The sequence below is a fragment of the Heterodontus francisci genome, chromosome 4, assembly GCF_036365525.1.
Source record: "Heterodontus francisci isolate sHetFra1 chromosome 4, sHetFra1.hap1, whole genome shotgun sequence".
Classification (NCBI taxonomy): domain Eukaryota; kingdom Metazoa; phylum Chordata; class Chondrichthyes; order Heterodontiformes; family Heterodontidae; genus Heterodontus; species Heterodontus francisci.
This window is the reverse complement of record NC_090374.1, coordinates 38471423-38491603: the sequence shown is the minus strand read 5'-3', so window position 1 is coordinate 38491603 and position 20181 is coordinate 38471423. Positions and strand designations below refer to the sequence as shown.

Genomic DNA, 20181 nt, shown 5'->3' with positions numbered 1-20181 from the left:
TGAAAGCCATCTTAACCAGCGAACTGATGCTGACAGCTCCAAACTTTAACAAACCATTTAAAGTGGCAGTTGATACTAGTGACCTAGGAGTAGGTGCCATCCTGCTCCAAGATGATGAATCAGGCATTGAGAGGCCAGTTGGGTATTTCTCTAAAAAAACTAAACATACATCAAAAGAGATGTGGAAAAGGAAACTCTGGGACTGTTGCTGGCTCTCAAGCACTTTGAGGTATATGTCCAAAATATGGAGACCATAGTCTATAATGACCACAATGCTTGAGCATGTGTGGAGAAATTCAAGACCAAGAATGCAAGGCTTTTCGATGGAGCCTGCTTTTGCAACCCTACCACCTAAAGAATACCCACATTGGAGAAAAAGAAAAGCTGATGCTTTAGCCAGAGTCTAACCGAACACATAAACATTCCAGATGAAAACTAAACCAGAGCATAGCTATGGCAGTGTGAGATTGAGAAGTGAGTGTTTGAAGATGAATGCTTGTGTACAGTTTCTTTTTTTTATGACCTTTTAATAGAATGCTCCTGTCATCACATCTCATTCAGCATGGTGTGGAGGTATCACGAAAGCGTGCTAGACCGGCTGGAAACCAGAATTAAATTTTTAAAAAGGAACAGATAAAAGGTGACGGCTAGCAGCTAAAATGGCCACTGCAATTTGCATCAAAATACCCCACCTTTCAATACATCGAGATGGAGACATAGTGTCTGCTCAGACCCCAGCAAAAACAATGACCTGGGAATTTTGAGTGAACTACCTGCCCTGTCCCCATTAGCAAGACATTCAAGGCAATCACTGGGACATTAAACTGGTGGAAACAAACCACTCAAATGCAATCACTTGAACAGTGGGATCCTGGTTGAGAGAAAGGAATTCCTAGACACAAACTGATTAAGTTGTAAGAGGAAATACACACTGGGTGACGGTTATGTGACAGGCCCCACCATCTATGTGTGTTAAACTGGTTTATCTCACTCTGAAGACCAGACAAGTATCTAGACACAGACCAGAGAAGACCCAAGTGGGGTCAAGCTTCGAACCCTGTCTGCTGGCCATAACTACCTAGGCCTGCTGCAGACAAAACCTCATGCAGGAAACCATCTGCATCGCTCTCTCCAGGAAAACCCCGCATCAGCTGGCCATATCTGGAATTCAGAAGCCTTAGGACCACAGAGTTCAGCCGGAAGACAACCAAATCACCAACCACCACAGACTGTATACTTCTTTTTATTGCTCCAGACTCTAATCGGACTAATCTATCCTTCCCACTCTGTAACCTATTTATGTGTGTATGTGAACCTCAAGTGTGTATGTATGTGTGTGTGTGTGAAAGCGAGAGCATCGTTTATTATTTTACTTAGATCGTTTTAATTACAATAAAACTAACCTCTTTGTTAAACTCAAGAAAACCTGTCCAATTGGTTCTTTTATGATCATAGCACGTAAATAATTAAACATTTACTGAATTGGCAAGCATTTCCATTTAAAAAGTGGTCAAACAAAGAGAGGGACAAGAGGGGAGCCCTTCGACCCCTCCTCATCTGATCGTAACATAAGATATAACATTTATTACAAATTGTATGGGATTTAGCAAAATATCTATAACACAGGAAGGTTGTTGGGAGACCAAGGTATGATCTGCATCTGTGGCTACTGTCACCAATGAGAAACACCGAATTAATAACATTTAAATACAACAAAAGTTACTTTATGATTCTATGTCAAATATCTGCCCTTTTTGCACAGGCAGGTACTTCTCCTTAAGCCAAAAGGGGTCCAAAATGATTATGGTCTACTGCATACTGCATAAATAACTTCATAATCCCAAGTTGGGTAATCATGGTTTAATGCGGAAAAGTGTGAGGTGATTCACTTTGGAAGGAGTAACAGGAATGCAGAGTACTGGGCTAATGGGAAGATTCTTGGTAGTGTAGATGAACAGAGAGATCTTGGTGTTCGGTGAAAGACGCCCTTTGGTCTGCCCGAAACTTGCTGGTCTTCCAGCGCAAAGAGTTGTCCACCACCGAATGTTGCAGACTGGCACATTCCAAGGTCCAGGACTACGTGCTGAGGGACGCACTAAAGCTTGGGGCAGCCGCAGCAAAGGCTCAATGGGGAAAGACCACAGTGTAAGGTTCCCCCACCAAGCTGGACTGAGGGGCTGGAACCATGGGAAGCCCCTCGAACTGTATCGTTAATATTCTCAATTGCTGTAAATGTAAAACTGTAATTGACATGACAATTGTGAAACGGAAGGGTTGGGAAGAAATTCATGACATTATTGAATGAAACTGATCTCTTTTGCAATGTTTGTATTTTTTCGTGCTGTTTGGAAACTGTTTGGCAATGTAATTTTTACAGATTTTTATGAATAAAGTATATTTTGGAAAAAAAAAAATCTGTTCTTATCAAACTCATGACAGTATTGAAGGAAACTGATCTCCCTTGCAATGTTTGTATTTTTTGGTGCTGTTTGGAAACTGTTTGGCAATGTAATTTTTACAGATTTTTATGAATAAAGTATATTTTGGAAATAAAAAAAAAAATCTTGGTGTCCAGGCCCTTTGCTGAGTCTATTAGGAAGGATGCGAGCATAAGAGGGGTGACAATCCCAGGCAGCGGAGGCACTCAGGTCAAAACCTCCCTGTACATGGATGACGTGGCCGTCTTCTGCTCGGATCCACTGTCCGTGCGCAGACTGATGAGCATCTGCGACCAGTTCGAACTGGCCTCGGGAGCCAAAGTTAACCACGGCAAGAGCGAGGCCATGTTCTTTGGGAACTGGGCTGACCGATCCTTTGTCCCCTTCACCGTCAGGTCAGATTACCTGAAGGTGCTGGGGATATGGTTCGGAAGTGCCGGGGCGTGCACCAAAACATGGGAGGAGCGAGTAGCCAAGGTACGACAAAAGTTGGGCATGTGGGGGCAGCGATCTCTCTCCATTGTGGGTAAGAACCTGGTCATCAGGTGCGAGGCGCTCACGTTGTTGCTCTACGTGGCGCAGGTCTGGCCCATACCCCACTCCTGCGCCGTGGCAGTCACCCGAGCCATTTTCCGCTTCGTCTGGGGATCTAAAATGGACCGGGTCCGGAGGGACACGATGTTCAAATCTCTGGACATGGGCGGGAAAAATGTACCCAACGTGGCCCTCATCCTGATGACCACCTTCGTGTGTGGCTGCATCAAGCTATGTGTAGATCCCCAGTACGCAAACTCCAAGTGTCACTACGTGCTGAGGTTCTATCTGTCCCCGGTGTTGCGAAGGATGGGCCTGGTCACATTGCCGCGGAACGCTCCGTGCAGTTGGGCGGCGCCGTACCACCTATCCTTCGTGGAGCAGTTTCTGCCGAAAAACACCTTTGACCACCGGTCCATCAGGCAGTGGTCTGCACGGAATGTCCTCAAGGCCCTACGGGAAAAGGAAACGGTGGATCCTGTCGGATGGTTCCCCGAGCAGACCGTCAAAGTCATTTGGCGGAATGCCTCATCACCAGAACTTTCAAACAAGCACCAAGACGTAGCTTGGCTGGTGGTGAGAAGGGCCCTCCCCGTCAGATCCTTCATGCACACCCGAAGTCTCGCCCCCTCCGCACAGTGCCCCCGCGTTGGCTGTGGTGGGGAAGAGACGGTCGCCCACCTCCTCCTGGAATGTGCCTTTGCAAAGCAGGTGTGGAAAGAGATGCAGTGGTTTTTGTCAAGGTTCATCCCAAGCAGCTCTGTAACACAGGAGTCTGTGCTCTACGGGCTGTTCCCAGGGACGCACACCGAGACAAACATCAACTGCTGCTGGAGGACTATCAATTCGGTGAAAGACGCCCTTTGGTCTGCCCGAAACTTGCTGGTCTTCCAGCGCAAAGAGTTGTCCACCACCGAATGTTGCAGACTGGCACATTCCAAGGTCCAGGACTACGTGCTGAGGGACGCACTAAAGCTTGGGGCAGCCGCAGCAAAGGCTCAATGGGGAAAGACCACAGTGTAAGGTTCCCCCACCAAGCTGGACTGAGGGGCTGGAACCATGGAAAGCCCCTCGAACTGTATCGTTAATATTCTCAATTGCTGTAAATGTAAAACTGTAATTGACATGACAATTGTGAAACGGAAGGGTTGGGAAGAAACTCATGACATTATTGAAAGAAACTGATCTCTTTTGCAATGTTTGTATTTTGTCGTGCTGTTTGGAAACTGTTTGGCAATGTAATTTTTACAGATTTTTATGAATAAAGTATATTTTGGAAAAAAAAAAAAAATCTGTTCTTATCAGTTTAATATCTGATACGTCCCCTATCTGGGGACCAAATATTAAATTGATTTTTGGGACAGGGAGATGGAGCAGGGGCTTGCCCCGTCCACTCCATGCATCCACCTGGTATTGCAGTGTTTCCAGGAGCGGTGCAGCTTCCCCCCTCCATGGGGGCGAGACCCCTGCTGAAAAATAGAATTCGCAATGGTAACGGCGCTGCTGCTCGGCTGACTTTGCTGCAGTTTTCCGTGGGCGCTACGCTGCCCCCTGTTGGATTGCTCCGCAGTTGCAGGCCGCCCTTTGCTGCCCAGCGCGCGCGTGTCTTTTTTCCTGAGCAATGCCTCGCGCAGAAGCGCAAGGAATGGCTGCGCGTGGCGTGCACGCGTGCTTTCCTTTCTGCTTGCAAGGCCCGGCAACAAAAGGAGCTCTGGCTCAAAGACCGCCCGCCGTCGCCTCTTTCGCCCTAGGCTCGCCCGCCCGGCGGCTACTTTGACGTAGAGGCCGCACGCCGGGCCTGACGCGCGCAGCAAACGCAGTTTTACGGCCATCGCTTCTCGGCCTTTTGGCTAAGATCAAGTGTAGTATCTGTTCTTATCAGTTTAATATCTGATACGTCCCCTATCTGGGGACCAAATATTAAATTGATTTTTGGGACAGGGAGATGGAGCAGGGGCTTGCCCCGTCCACTCCATGCATCCACCTGGTATTGCAGTGTTTCCAGGAGCGGTGCAGCTTCCCCCCTCCATGGGGGCGAGACCCCTGCTGAAAAATAGAATTCGCAATGGTAACGGCACTGCTGCTCGGCTGACTTTGCTGCAGTTTTCCGTGGGCGCTAAGCTGCCCCCTGTTGGATTGCCCCGCAGTTGCAGGCCGCCCTTTGCTGCCCAGCGCGCGCGTGTCTTTTTTCCTGAGCAATGCCTCGCGCAGAAGCGCAAGGAATGGCTGCGCGTGGCGTGCACGCGTGCTTTCCTTTCTGAAGCTTGGGGCAGACGCTGTGAAGGCTCAATGGGGAAAGTCTACTGTGTAAGGTCCTCCCATCGAAGTGAATTGAGGGGCTGGATCCATGGAAAACCCTTCGAACTGTATCCGGAAAATATTTGTTTGCTGTAAAATGTACATGGAATGAAAAATAAAAATGGAAGGGTGGTGAGGCAGCTCACTCCTGTCTTGAAGGAAACTGATCTCCTTTGTACTCTTTGTATTTTTTGACTTGGTGCTGTTTGGAACTGTTTCATAATGCATTTTTTACAGATTTTTATGAATAAAGTATATTTTGGAAATTAAAAAAAAAAAAATCTTGGTGTCCAGGTGCATAAATCCCTGAAGGTTGCTAACCAGGTTAATAGGGCTGTCAAGAGGGCATATGGTGTGTTAGCTTTTATTAGTAGGGGGATCGAGTTTCGGAGCCACGAGGTCATGCTGCAGCTGTACAAGACTCTGGTGAGACCGCACCTGGAGTATTGCGTGCAGTTCTGGTCACCGCATTATAGAAAGGATGTGGAAGCTATGGAAAGGGTGCAGAGGAGGTTTACTAGGATGTTGCCTGGTATGGAGGGAAGGTCTTACGAGGAAAGGCTGAGGGACTTGAGGTTGTTTTCGTTGGAGAGAAGGAGGAGGAGAGGTGACTTAATAGAGACATATAAGATAATCAGAGGGTTAGATAGGGTGGATAGTGAGCGTCTTTTTCCTCGGATGCTGATGGCAAACACGAGGGGACATAGCTTCAAGTTGAGGGGTGATAGATATAGGACAGATGTGAGAGGTAGTTTCTTTACTCAGAGAGTAGTAAGGGCGTGGAATGCCCTGCCTGCAGCAGTAGTAGATTCGCCAACTTTAAGGGCATTTAAGTGGACATTGGATAGACACATGGATGAAAATGGAATAGTGTAGGTCAGATGGTTTCACAGCTCGGCGCAACATCGAGGGCCGAAGGGCCTGTACTGCGCTGTAATATTCTAATTCTAATTCTAATTCTAATGCAAAATGATAAGGGAATGGCCCATGTTGCAGTATTAAGAGTAAAGGAGAAGGAGGATGAGAAGGAAGAAATGGTGGAAGAGGAGGTGACACCAGGAAGATTGGTGAAGCAAGCACTCATTGGAGACAATGGGACAAATTTTTAACTTGCCGCCAAGGATGAAACTGGCTTTGGGGAATCAGCCGCCCATTATAGAAACTGCCTGATTTTCATTGATTTTAATGGAATTAAAAATAAGGCTGTTTCTTTCACAGATGCTCAATCCTCAATGACAATTTTAAAACAGATTTTCCCCTAGTTACTGCGTCAATGATGCAATAATATTTTAATCCTCCAGTTACAATGATGCCAGAACTCCTTTATTTTTGCACATCCAGTATGGGCATCCCGTGTATTCTCTGGTACATTATATTGTAACTAATGAAAAATTATTAGTCTTATTGCATACTTTATCACTTACAGAGTGTAAAACATCATGAATGCAGGAAGTCTTTTGCCCTTGAGAAACTGATAGTCTCTCATTGAATATGTCAGACTGCATCCAATGTCATGAGAACTACTTGTTCACAGTTATTGTGAAAGTACTATGCCATATTAAATGAACTCAGAGCTAACAAACACTGCCAGGCAATCTCATATCTCCTGACAGCATTCAATTTTCCAGGCTGTGCCTTGGACTCTCTTTTGGATCAGAATTTGTTTGCTTGATGTTTCAGTTTAACGCCTCCATAGTATTTGATTTTGCTTGAATCAGCCCTGTGTGATTTGTCAGGCTGCACCAACACAGGCTCAATGATCACCTGCTTCGACAACTCACCTGCCAGTTGAACAGTATTGGACCTTAAATCTCCCATTTGCTCATAGCATCTCCAGCACTTGAGAGGCTTGCAAGAAAGTTGGCTGTCTGGATACAAAATTAGCTGGCCCATAGAAGTCAGAGGGTGGTAGTCGATGGAAAGTATTCAGCATGGAGCTCGGTGACCAGTGGTGTTCCACAAGGATCTGTTCTGGGACCTCTGCTCTTTGTGATTTTTCTAAATGACTTGGATGAGGAAGTGGAAGGCTGGGTTAGCAAGTTTGCCGATGACACGAAGGTTGCTGGAGTTGTGGATAGTGTGGAAGGCTGTTGTAGGTTGCAACGGGACATTGACAGGATGCAGAGCTGGAAGCTTTAGAGAGGGTGCAGAGGAGATTTACCAGGATGCTGCCTGGACTGGAGGGGATGTCCTACGAAGAAAGATTGAGGGAGCTAGGGCTTTTCTCATTGGAGCGAAGAAGGATGAGAGGTGACTTGATAGAGGGGCACAAGATGATGAGAGGCATAGATAGAGTGGATAGTCAGAGACTTTTTCCCAGGGTGGAAAGGGCTATCACCAGGGGGCATAATTTTAAGGTGATTGGAGGAAGGTTTCGGGGAGATGTCAGAGGTAGGTTCTTTACACAGAGAGTGGTGGGTGCGTGGAATGCGCTGCCAGCGGTGGTAGTAGAAGCAGATACATCAGGGGCATTTAAGCGACTCTTGGATAGGTACATGGATGATAGTAGAATGAAGGGTAGGTAGTTAGTTTGATCTTAGAGTAGGTTAAAGGTTCGGCACAACATCGTGGGCCGAAGGGCCTGTACTGTGCTGCACTGTTCTATGTTCTATGATTAGCTCACTTGCCTCTCTGATTTTGCACCCAGCAGCCTTGATCAAGGAATTTGAAATTTCTTCCAGAAAATGATCTCTTAATCGGCGGAATAACGCAGCTTCATTCTGCTGGCAATATGCCTCTTCAGCTGAAACCCACATCTGAAAATTGTGCATTTCCAACTAGTAATTGAAAGGATGGGAAAATCCCACAAAGGACATGTCTGAATTACTGGTCGGTGCTACCAGAGGGCAAGACTCCCTGTGACATCAAAAAATTCCCCCAAGTATTCTTTCACTTCATCATAAGACATTATATTGTTCCCACTAACCATTATGTAATTATTTTTATTTTTATCATTGGTTCACTGTTACTGGGATCTTTATTTTTTGGGCAGTTTCTTTAACAAACTGCCGATCCTCAATGGCAATTTTACAACAGCTTTTCCCCTAGTAATTGCCTCACTGATGATATAATATTTTAATCTTCCTGCTACAGTATCCTGCAATGATGCTAAAACTGCTACATTTTTGCACATCCAGAATAAACGTTGTAGACGCTTTGCCAAGGAATGGGCATCCTATGTATTTTCTGATATATTATATTGTACTTAAGGAAAAATAGTCTTGTGGCAAATTTACCATTTACAGAGTGGAATATCCCATGAATGCAGCCAATCTTTTGCCTTTGAATTTTAAATTTCTTCTGCTCTCAAGTCAAAATCAGTATGAAATGTTTGTTATGATGCAGTAAAATTTGTACTCTACATTGGGTGCACTTGCCAAAACACAGTACACGCTTTACTGTCGAGTGACAGTATCAGCCTTTCTGTCCATACTTCTATGGGATTTTGTTAACAATTCAAAAGCCATCGGAAAACAACTAAATGATTGCCGTCCTTAAAGTCTGAAAAAGTTAAATGTGGTAAAGTAAGCGTGTGCAGAATTGTATGTTGTATCAAATGGGCTCCCAATCATTGCTCCCATAATTGGCAACTCACTGCACCAATTAAAAGGGTTGTTGGAGCGCGGAATGCTTTGTCATAGAGGGAGTACAGCGAAAGTTTACCAGACTGATTCCTGGGATGGCGGGACTGACGTATAAGGAGAGATTGAGTCGGTTAGGATTATATTAGCTGGAGTTCAGAAGAGTGAGGGGGGATCTCATAGAAACCTTTAAATTCTAACAGGACTTGACAGGGTAGATGCAGGAAGGATGTTCCCGATGGCAGGGGAATCCAGAACCAGGGGTATGGGGTAAACCTTTCAGGACTGAGATGAAGAGAAATTTCTTCACCCAGAGAGTGGTGAGCCTGTGGAATTTGCTACCACAGAAAGCAGTTGAGGCCAAAACATTGTATGTTTTCAAGGAGTTAGATGTTGGTCTTGGGGCAAAAGGGATCAAAGGATATGGGGGGAAAGTGGGAACAGGTTACTGAGTTGGACAATCAGCCATGATCATAATGAATGGCGGAGCAGCCTTGAAGGGCCGAATGGCCTACTCCTGCTCTTAATTTCTATGTCTTTCAGAATGATTGATGCAAAACTGATAATCTTTCAAAATGCATGGTTATTATCAGTTTTGTTCTGACATTAGGTCATCAACCTGAAATGCTAACTCTGTTTCTCTCTCCACAGATGCTGACTGGCCTGTTAGGAACTATGTTTGCTTGTGAAAGGTTCAAGCAGTTTATAGTTGTTGTATCACTAACGTGGTGGTAGTACACAAGTTGCCACTTATTCTGCTTGTTAAATCTTCGAATGACTGTCTGTTGCAAAGAATGATGATCAGCCTGTAGGAATATGACCTGAGAGTGTTGTGTTCTCTGGGCAACTTTTAGTGCAGTGCCAATGCTAGTCGATTAGAATGTGAAAACCAATGACAAAGCAAAAGAGCATGTTCAAGCCTACACTGACATGGTTATTATCTGACCAATAGATGAATGTAATCACAAACGAGAAATAGAAGATGAAGTCTTTGGGATCCTCAGAAAATACAAGAGAGATGGCCACAACTGAAACAAAATTACTCCCCAGGAATTCAGAATACTGAGACTGTCAACAGTAATGCATGCAGTAAAATGGTAAATGCAAAATGCTTATGTAATGAAATACTACAAAAGATTCAACATAAAGAAACGTAGCAAATAGGCATAAAGCAGGTCATTGCTCACAAATTATTCATCCTACTCAACAGGTAAGGTCAAGCACATCAATAATTGAAAGATATGGGGTAAGAAGACCTATTCATGAAATTGTAAGAATATTAGGTTACTTAAAGTTACTAACCAGAGTACTAATTGTTAAAATCCAGCTATTATACAGAGCACCTAACTTATTATCATAAACTAACATTTAGCTTTATTAGAATGTTTCTTTGTGGTATGGTTAAAGTGAAAAAACTTAGGAAATAGGGTTGTTTTTATTCATTCATGGGATGTCGGCGACGCTGACCAGGCCAGCATTTATTGCCCATCCCTAATTGCCCTTGAGAAGGTGATGGTGAGCTGCCTTCTTGAACCGCTGCAGTCCATGTGGGGTAGGTACACCCACAGTGCTGTTAGGAAGGGAGTTCCAGGATTTTGACCCAGCGACAGTGAAGGAACGGCGATATAGTTCCAAGTCAGGATGGTGTGTGACTTGGAGGGGAACTTGCAGGTGGTGGTGTTCCCATGTATTTGCTGCCCTTGTCCTTCTAGTTGGTAGAGGTGGCGGGTTTGGAAGGTGCTGTCTAAGGAGCTTTGGTGTGTTGCTGAAGTGCATCTTGTAGATGGTACACACTGCTGCCACTGTGCGTTAGTTGTGAAGGAAGTGAATGTTTGTAGATGGGAAGCCAATCAAGCGGGCTGCTTTGTCCTGGATGGTGTCGAGCTTCTTGAGTGTTGTTGGCGCTGCACCCATCCAGGCAAATGGAGAGTATTCCATCACACTCCTGACTTGTGCCTTGTAGATGGTGGACAGGCTTTGGGGAGTCAGGAGGTGAGCTACCCGCCTCAGGATTCCTCGCCTCTGACCTGCTCTTGTAGCCACGGTATTTATATGGCTACTCCAGTTCAGTTTCTGGTCAATGGTAACCCCTAGGATGATGATAATGGGGGATTCAGCGATGATAATGCTGTTGAATGTCAAGGGGAGATGGTTAGATTCTCTCTTGTTGGAGATGGTCATTGCCTGGCACTTGTGTGGCGCAAATGTTACTTGCCACTTATCAGCCCAAGCCTGGATATTGTCCAGGTCTTGCTGCATCTCTACACGAACTGCTTCAGTATCTGAGGAGTCACGAATGGTGCTGAACTTTGTGCAATCATCCGCGAACATCCCCACTTCTGACCTTATGATTGAAGGAAGGTCATTGATGAAGCAGCTGAAGGTGGTTGGGCCTGGGACACTACCCTGAGGAATTCCTGCAGTGATGTCCTGGAGCTGAGATGATTGACCTCCAACAACCACAACCATCTTCCTTTGCACTAGGTATGACTCCAGCCAGCAGAGGGTTTTCCCCCTGTTTCCCATTGACCTCAGTTTTGCTAGGGCTCCTTGATGCCATACTCAGTCAAATGCTGCCTTGATGTCAAGGGCAGTCACTCTCACCTCACCTCTTGAGTTCAGCCCTTTTGTCCATGTTTGAACCAAGGCTGTAATGAGGTCAGGAGCTGAGTGGCCCTGGTGGAACCCAAACTGAGCGTCACTGAGCAGGTTATTGCTAAGCAAGTGCTGCTTGATGGCACTGTTGATGCCACCTTCCATCACTTTACTGATAGTAGACTGATGGGGCAGTAATTGGCCCGGTTGGATTTGTCCTGCTTTCTGTGTACAGGACATACCTGGGCAATTTTCCACATTGCAGGGTAGATGCCAGAATTGCAGCTGTACTGCAACAGCTTGGCTAGGGGCGCGGCAAGTTCTGGAGCACAGGTCTTCAGTACTATTGCCGGAATATTGTCAGGGCCCATAGCTTTTGCAGTATCCAGTGCCTTCAGTCGTATCCTGAATCGAATTGGCTGAAGTCTGGCATCTGTGATGCTGGGGACTTCAGGAGGAGGCCGAGATGGATCATCAACTCGGTACTTCTGGCTGAAGATTGTTGCAAATGCTTCAGCCTTATCTTTCGCACTGATGTGCTGGGCTCCCCCATCATTGAGGATGGGGATATTTGTGGAGCCACCTCCTCCAGTTAGTTGTTTAATTGTCCACCACCATTCACGGCTGGATGTGGCAGGACTGCAGAGCTTAGATCTGATCTGTTGGTTCTGGGATCGCTCTGCTCTGTCTATTGCATGCTGCTTATGCAGTTGGGCATGCAGATAGTCCTGTGTTGTAGCTTCACCAGGTTGACACCTCATTTTGAGGTATGCCTGGTGCTGCTCCTGGCATGCCCTCCTGCACTCTTCATTGAACCAGGGTTGGTCTCCTGACTTGATGGTAATGGTAGAGTGGGGATATGCCGGGCCATGAGGTTACAGATTGTGGTTGAGTACAATTCTGCTGCTGCTGATGGCCCACAGCGCCTCATGGATGCCCAGTTTTGCATTGCTAGATCTGTTTGAAATCTATCCCATTTAGTACGGTGATAGTGCCACACAACACGATGGACAGTATCCTCAATGTGAAGGCGGGACTTCGTCTCCACAAGGACTGTGTGGTGGTCAGTCCAACCAATACAGTCATGGACAGAAGCATCTGCGACAGGCAGATTGGCGAGGACGAGATCAGGAATATTTTTCCCTCGTGTTGGTTCCCCCACCAGCTGCCGCAGACCCAGTCTAGCAGCTATGTCCTTTAGGACTCGGCCAGTTCGGTCAGTAGTGGTGCTACCGAGCCACTCTTGGTGATGGACATTGAAGTCCCCCACCCAGAGTACATTTTGTGCCCTTGCCACCCTCAGTGCTTCCTCCACGTGGTGTTCAACATGGTGGAGTACTGAGTCATCAGCTGAGGGAGGACGGTAGGTGGTCATCAGTAGGAGGTTACCTTGCCCATGTTTGACCTGATGCCATGAGACTTCATGGGGTCTGGTGTCAATGTTGAGGACTCCCAGGGCAACTCCCTCCCTGCTGTATACCACAGTGCCACCACCTCTGCTGGGTCTGTCCTGCCGGTGGGACAGGACATACCCAGGGATAGTGATTGCAGTGTCTGGGACATTGTCTGCAAGGTATGATTCCGTGAGTATGACTATGTCAGGCTGTTGCTTGACTAGTCTGTGGGACAGCTCTCCCAACTTTGGCACAAGCCCCCAGATGTTAGTAAGGAGGACTTTACAGGGTCGACAGGGCTGGGTTTGCCGTTGTCGTTTCCGGTGCCTAGGTCGATGCCGGGTGGTCCGTCCGGTTTCATTCCTTTTTATTAACTTCGTAGCGATTAGGTACACCCGAGTGGCTTGCTAGGCCATTTCAGAGGGCATGTAAGAGTTAACCACATTGCTGTGGGTCTGGAGTCACATGTAGGCCAGACCAGGTAAGGACAGCAGACTTCCTTCCCTAAAGGACATTAGTGAACCAAATGGGTTTTTACAACAATCGACAATGGTTTCATGGCCATCATTAGACTAGCTCTTTTTAATTCCAGATTTATTAATTAAATTCAAATTCCACCTTCTGCTGTGGTGGGATTCGAACCCATGTCCCCAGAGAAATACCCTGGGTCTCTGGGTTACTAGTCCAGTGATAATACCACTACCCCACCGCCTACCCTACAGTATAGACAAGATGTCAAGGCAGAGGGATTCTGGGACATTATGTCAAGTTTTAAAATGCTTACTTGCAGCAAAAGGGTGAGACCTTGAGAGCAGTCAGTGAAAACAGCTTCTTTGTAGATTTGTCTCGTTGTGAGATGAGGAACCTCCAAATGTAGAAGCATTGAGATAAAGTAGTCAACACAAAGAGGTACTAGCTGCTCAAATTCGAAAGGTTAGCAACCATCACAAAATGATCTTTGGTTGGTTAAGAAAGGCATCCTTTAATGCAAGACTAATCACTGATTGGGAAAGGGGAGGGTTAATTGGAAAGCTGCCAGGATAAAAGAAGTTTTGTCTTTGATACTGCACGGCAGAGAATTTTCAAACAACAACAAGTGATAAGAGAGAGAGAGGCCGAACAAAAACTTGAAGACCAAAAGCTGCAAGAGAAAGAGTTGTCCGCTCTGCCGTACAGTCTCTAATATGGGTAATATCTGTGTTAGGCTGTTAATCACTGCCTGAGTTTGTGACTATGGTTTATCTGAAAACTTAACAAACTTGTCTTTCCCTTTATCTCAATTAAGTTGATTCACAACAAGCTCTGTGCTGCCAAGTCTTTTCCCACCTTAGAAGGGGTATAAACCACCCCTCTCTCAACCAATCTTACAAATTAAACACTCAGAACGATCTAAAGTGTCGAAATTGATTAAAAATAGTTATCGGTTTCAATAATTATAACTCTGCATTATTGCAGGATCACAAAACATGGCCACAATAAAAATAATAAAAGAATCACTTTGATACGAATAGGTATCAATGGCCTATAGTTATGGGTACGTGCGGGTTGTAATTGTGGTGACTGTGTGAGCAGGAGTAGAGGTTGAACAACTGTGGGCTACTGTTTCTAAACCTCAATTGAGTTGTTAATAAGTTTAATAATTTGATCTTGGATTAAAAGTAATGTCCAAACAAGAACTTTACTGGATCGGGGTTGAGTTTTCCCATCTTACACTGAAAACTGCCTCTCCTGCTGAGATCTCAGCATACACCATCAGACCTGCAGGGTCTATGCTTATGGGTCAGAACAAAAAACAACAGAGTGCATCTACAGAATCACAGAATTGTTACAGCTCAGAAGGAGGCCATTCACCCCATCGTATTTGCATCGGTTCTCCGAATGAGCAATTCACCTAGTGCCACTCCCCCGCCTTCTTCCCATAACCCTATACGTTCTCTTTGTCATATAACAGTCTAACTCCCTTTTGAATGCTTCAGTTGAACCTGCCTCCACCATGCTCTCAGGCAGTGCATTCCAGATCTTAACCACTCGCTGCGTGAAAAAGTTTTTCCTCATGTCGCTTTTGCCCTTCTTTTAACAATTACTTTAAATATGTGCCCTCTCATTCTCGATCCTCTCATGAGTGGGAACAGTTTCTCCCTATCTACTCTGTCCAGACCCCTCATGATTTTGAAAATCTCTATCAAATCTCCTGTCAGCCTTCTCTTCTGCAAGGAAAACAGTCCTAACCTCTCCAATTTATCTTCATAACTGAAGTTCCTAATTCCTGGAATCATTCTCGTGAATCTTTTCTGCACCCTCTCTGAACCCTTCACATCCTTCCTAAAGTACAGCGCCCAGAACTGGATGCAATATTCCAGCTGTGGCTGAACTAGTGTCTTATACAAGTTCAACATAATCTCCTTGCTCTTGTACTCTATGCCCCTATTAATAAAGCCCAGGAGACTGTATGCTTTATTAACTGCGCTCTCAACCTTTGCTGCCACCTTCAATGACTTATGCACATATACATCCAGGTCCCTTTGCTCCTGCATCCCCTTTAGAATTGGACCCTTTATTTTATACTATCTGTCCATGTTCTTCCTACCAGAATACATCACTTCACATTTCTTCACACTGAACTTCATCTGCCACCTGTCTGACCATCACAGAGGTAAAATGAAAAATAGTCATTAAGAAATAAGGTTAATCAAATTGTACTAAGACTCTCATGAATTATACATTATTTCGCTCTTTGGAATCATACAATATAGTGTGAAAAGAACTTACCCAGAACAAACGCAGCTACAAAATTTGACATATCTCCAAAACCAATAAAAAAGCACAGTGTGCAGAACAATTCCCAACTCCAAGAGGTCGTTTGAATGAAACTTAAGGTGATTTGTATGATCATAGCTCCATAGAGAACATTTTTTCTCCCATACCTTTGAAAAGCAAAAAAAAAATTAACACTTTAGTTACATTTTATATTTCTAAATACTTACTTTCATCAACTACCCCCTCTCCCACTTCTACAGGTATAAATAAACTTCTCTGTCTTAAGTAGCCACAATTTGGCTGCAGAATTACCCAATAGTTTCTGAAGCTGAGGAACATAGGAAGAGGAGTAAGCCGTTTAGCCTCTCGAGCCTGTTCCGCCCGTCATTCAATTAGATCATGGCTGATCTGCGACCTAACTCCATATACCTACCTTTGCCCTATAACATAGAAACATAGAAAATAGGAGCAGGAGTAGGCCATTCGGCCCTTCGAGGCTGCTCTGCCATTTATTATGATCATGGCTGATCATCCAACTCAGTAACCTGTTCCCGCTTTCCCCCCTCCGCCATATCCTTTGATCCCCTTCACCCCAAGAGTTATATCTAACTCCTTCTTGAAGACATACAATGTTTTGTCCTCAACTGCTTTCTGTGGTAGCGAATTCCACATAAACCTTAACACCTTTGGGTAACAGAAATTTACAAACCGCAGTTTTAAAGTTAACAATTGATATCGCATTAATTTCCATTTGCAGAAGAGAGCTCCAAATTTATACCACCCTTTGCGTAAAGAAACATTTCCTCATGTCACTCCTGAAAGGTCTGGCTCTAATTTGTGGACTAAGACCCCGAGTCCAGATTCCCAAACCAGCGGTTAGCAGTTTATCACTATCTTCCCTATCTGTTTCCCTTAATATCTTAAAAACTTTGGTCAAATGACCCCTTAACCTTCTAAATTCAAGGAAATACAACTTTAGTTGTGTAATTTCTCCTCATCATTTAACCTTTGGAGTCCAGGTATCATTCTGGTAAATCTCCTTCCTAAGGTGTCGTGCCCAGGGCTGCTCACAGTAACTCCGGGTGTCGTCTAACCAGGGCTTTGTATAGCTGTAGTACAACTTCTATCCCCTTGTATCCTAGTCCTTTAGGTATAAAGGCTGGCATTCCATTAGCCTTTTTGATTATTATCTGTACCTGTTCATGACATTTTAATGATCCATGTACCTGGACCCCAAGTCTCTTTGGACCTCCACTGTTTTGACCTTTTCATGATTTAGAAATTACCCTGTTCTATCCTTTCTAGGTCCAAAGTGGATGAGCTTATTTTTGCCAACATTGAAATCCATTTGTCACAGTTTTGCCCGATTATTTTATTTGTTAGTATCTCTTTGTAATTCAATGTACCTCCATCTATACTGCAAAAATGCCTCCTACCTTGGTGCTATCAGCAAACTTTCTATCGGCCTTCTACCCATCACCTAAGACATTAATAAGTACAATGAAAAGTTGAGGCCCCACCACAGATACTTGCAGGACATTCTGCCAATTAGAGCACCATCCCATTATCCCTACTCTCTGTCACCTGCCACTCATTCAATTTCCTACCAGGTCAATAATTTGCCTCCACTTGCATGAGCTTCAACTTTAGCTAACAAACTCTTATGAGGGACTTTATAGAATGTCATCTGGAAGTTCATATAAATAACGTTGCCCATTCCCCTGTCCACTACTTTAGTCAACTGTCAAAAAAATTCAATCTTATTCATCAGGCATGACCTACCCTTTACGAATCAATGCTGGCTCTCTCTGATCAGCTGAAAGTTTTCAAAGTGTTCAGTCACTCTATGCTTAATTAGACCTTCTGCTCCTTCTTGGATTTCCAAGGCAGAGCAATAAAGGAATGATAGCTACACTGATACAAAGAAATCTCAACATCTACTCCAATTTTATATGAATAGCCACTGCCTGATGGATTGGTGGTCAAAGGTGTTTTCCCGCAGAAGCTTTCCCACAAAGGATAGGTGGTACGGCATGGTCCAACTGGATGGAGCGTTTCGCGGCAATGTGACCAGACCCATCCTTCGCAACATTGGGGACAGATAGAACCACAGCACGTAGTGACACTTGGTGTTTGCATACTGGGGCTTTGCGCACAGCTTGATGCAGCTGCACACGAAGGTGGTCATCAGGATGAGGGCGACATTGGGTACATTTTTCCCATCCTTATCCAGAAGTTTGAACATCATGTCCCTCCGGACCCGGTCCATTTTGGATCTCCAGATAAAGCTGAAAATGGCTCGGGTATCCTCCATAGTGCAGGAGTGGGGTATGGGCCAGACCTGTACCATGTACAGCAACAATGTGAGCGCCTCATATCTGACGACCAGGTTCTTACCCATAATGGAGAGAGATCGCTGCTCCACATGCTCAGTTTATGGTGTACCCTGGCTACTCGCTCCTTCCAGGTTTTGGCACATGTCCTGGCCCTTCCGAACCATATCCCCAGAACCTTCAGGTAATCTAACCTGACGGTGAAGGGGACAAAGGATCGGTCAGCCCTGTTCTCAAAGAACATGGCCTCGCTCTTGCTGTGGTTAACTTTGTCTCCCGAGGCCAGTTCGAACTGGTCGCAGATGCTCATCAGTCTGCGAACGGACAGCGGATCCGAGCAGAAGACGGCGACATCGCCCATGTACAGGGACGTGAGTGTCACTGGCAAAGCCAACATTTATTGCCCTTGAACTGCATGGCTTTCAGAGTGTAGGTAAGAGTCAACCACATTATCATGGGTCTGGAATCACATGTAGGACAGCAGATTTCCTCCCCTGTAGGACATTAGTGAACCAAATGTTTTTTTTAAATAACAATCCAGTAGTTTCATGATGATTTATTAAAGAGACTAACATTTTTAATTCCATATTAAATGAATTCAAATCCCCCCTGCTGTTCTGGTGGGATCTGAGTTTATGTCACTGGAGCAGTAATCCAGGCCACTACATTAATAGTCTACTAACATTATCACTACGCTACCTTGCCTACACTACAACAACAGCTACACTTCAAAAGCACTTAATTAGCTGCGAAGAACTTCACCAATATGGTGGAAAGTGCTCTATAAATGCAAGTTCTTTCTTTATCATTACCATTTTGACTTCATGAAACATGACAAACATTACCATTTCAAAGTGACATATAACTGATATTTTGGGGCCTTGTCTGCGTATCAAGTGCTTGCTGAAAAAAATCAGGACTGACCAAACTTCTTTCCCCTCTGCACCATATTAACCACAATCCTGGTCTGAAAGGATATAAACTCTGTCGCATACTGTAGGTGGGTAGTGAACTAGCTATGCAGTGTGTTAAGAGTTCAAATCCCACCATGGCACTTTCTCAGGCAATTGGGCATTAAGCAATGAATGTAACCTTGCCAGCATCACCCTCATCCTGAGAACTCATTGAAGAAAAGTTGTAAATTTTCATGGTAACAGAAATCCCCAGTGTGCAGTGGCTGGAGACCCTCCTATTAACAGCAGCACTCAAGTAAAGGCAACACAACAGGAGAAGGCAAAACGGATGGTAGTGAAGGAGGCAGGAAAATGCGAGAAATGTTTGACAATGAAGGAGAAAGGGAAGGAGAAATGGGAGGCATTAAAATTGAGAAGGAAGGAGGAAATGAGAGTGAAAAGGGCCGAAGCTGGGAGATGGGGAAGAATGTGGGACTGAAACTTTGGGGTGATGTAGGAAGAAGAGTGTCAATATTAACTGCAACAGGGAAACTGCTGCATAAACTGCTGCATAAACTGGGAGGTAAAGTGCCTCACTTTAAACTGAGTAGGTTGGGTGGGTGAAATGTGCCACCTTAAACTAAGGGGTAGAAATCCCAGGTTGAACTGGTGGGAGCAGTGCCACATGTACTGGAAATGTAGTATGTTGAACTGAGAGAAGGTTTTAGGGAGGCAAGGAGGTCCAGTTTGAACTGTGGGTGGAAGATGAATAACAGTAGCTTGCATTGAGGGGAGCAAGGATTGTGCCAGCTTCAAGGAGGTTGGAGAGGAAGAAAACTGCTGACTTCAAGGGGACAAGGGTTGGAAGAAAGTTGAATTTAGGGCAGAAGAAATGAGTTCCAGGTTAGATTGAAGAGTAAGTAAAAGTGCCAGTGCAAACCAAAAGGACTGGAGGAGGAGAGAATGAAAGGTGATTTTAACCCATTCTTCCTGCCAGGAATGGGATAGTCATATTGGTAAAATTGCCTCTGAAAACTTATCGTCTTGTTCCTGCTCCATTCACACCCACTGATGCATTAACTGGGCCCTTCTTTTAGATGGTCAAATCACCTACTTGCCTGACTTTTATGGAATCCTCATTAATATATGCTTATTGAGATCAGGAAAGAAAAAGGGGCCCTAAAATCTAAGCTTTAAAATTCCGTTTCTGAGACCAGGAGAAGCAGGAGTGCACTTCCATGTCCCATGTCTGGGCCTGGGATCCTCTTCCTCCCATCCTACCAGATACCCTCCCCATAACTTACCTGTGTGTCAGCAAATCACCCTACCAGCTGTATCTTTACATCCTTTTCAGGCGG

General features: G+C 45.0%; 1 protein-coding gene, 1 non-coding gene and 1 pseudogene across 11 annotated transcripts in view; 2 read left to right on the top strand and 1 right to left on the bottom strand.

Annotated features, from left to right (window-relative positions):
• Window positions 1–20181, bottom strand: part of LOC137368969 (solute carrier family 22 member 4-like) — a 213976-nt gene that overhangs the window by 145097 nt on the left and 48698 nt on the right. For 9 of the 10 annotated variants that reach the window (XM_068029367.1, XM_068029370.1, XM_068029374.1 and 6 more), the window contains one exon: window positions 15610–15764. The exons of the other annotated variant lie outside the window; for it this stretch is intronic. In XM_068029367.1, the coding sequence (XP_067885468.1) occupies window positions 15610–15764 (155 nt within the window). The remainder of the gene's footprint in view (window positions 1–15609; window positions 15765–20181) is intronic. 10 annotated transcript variants of the gene reach the window in all.
• On the top strand, window positions 4241–4416 carry LOC137369506 (U2 spliceosomal RNA; annotated as a pseudogene).
• On the top strand, window positions 4803–4993 carry LOC137369505 (U2 spliceosomal RNA). The gene has a single exon (XR_010974958.1). It is a non-coding gene; the product is annotated as a U2 spliceosomal RNA (small nuclear RNA).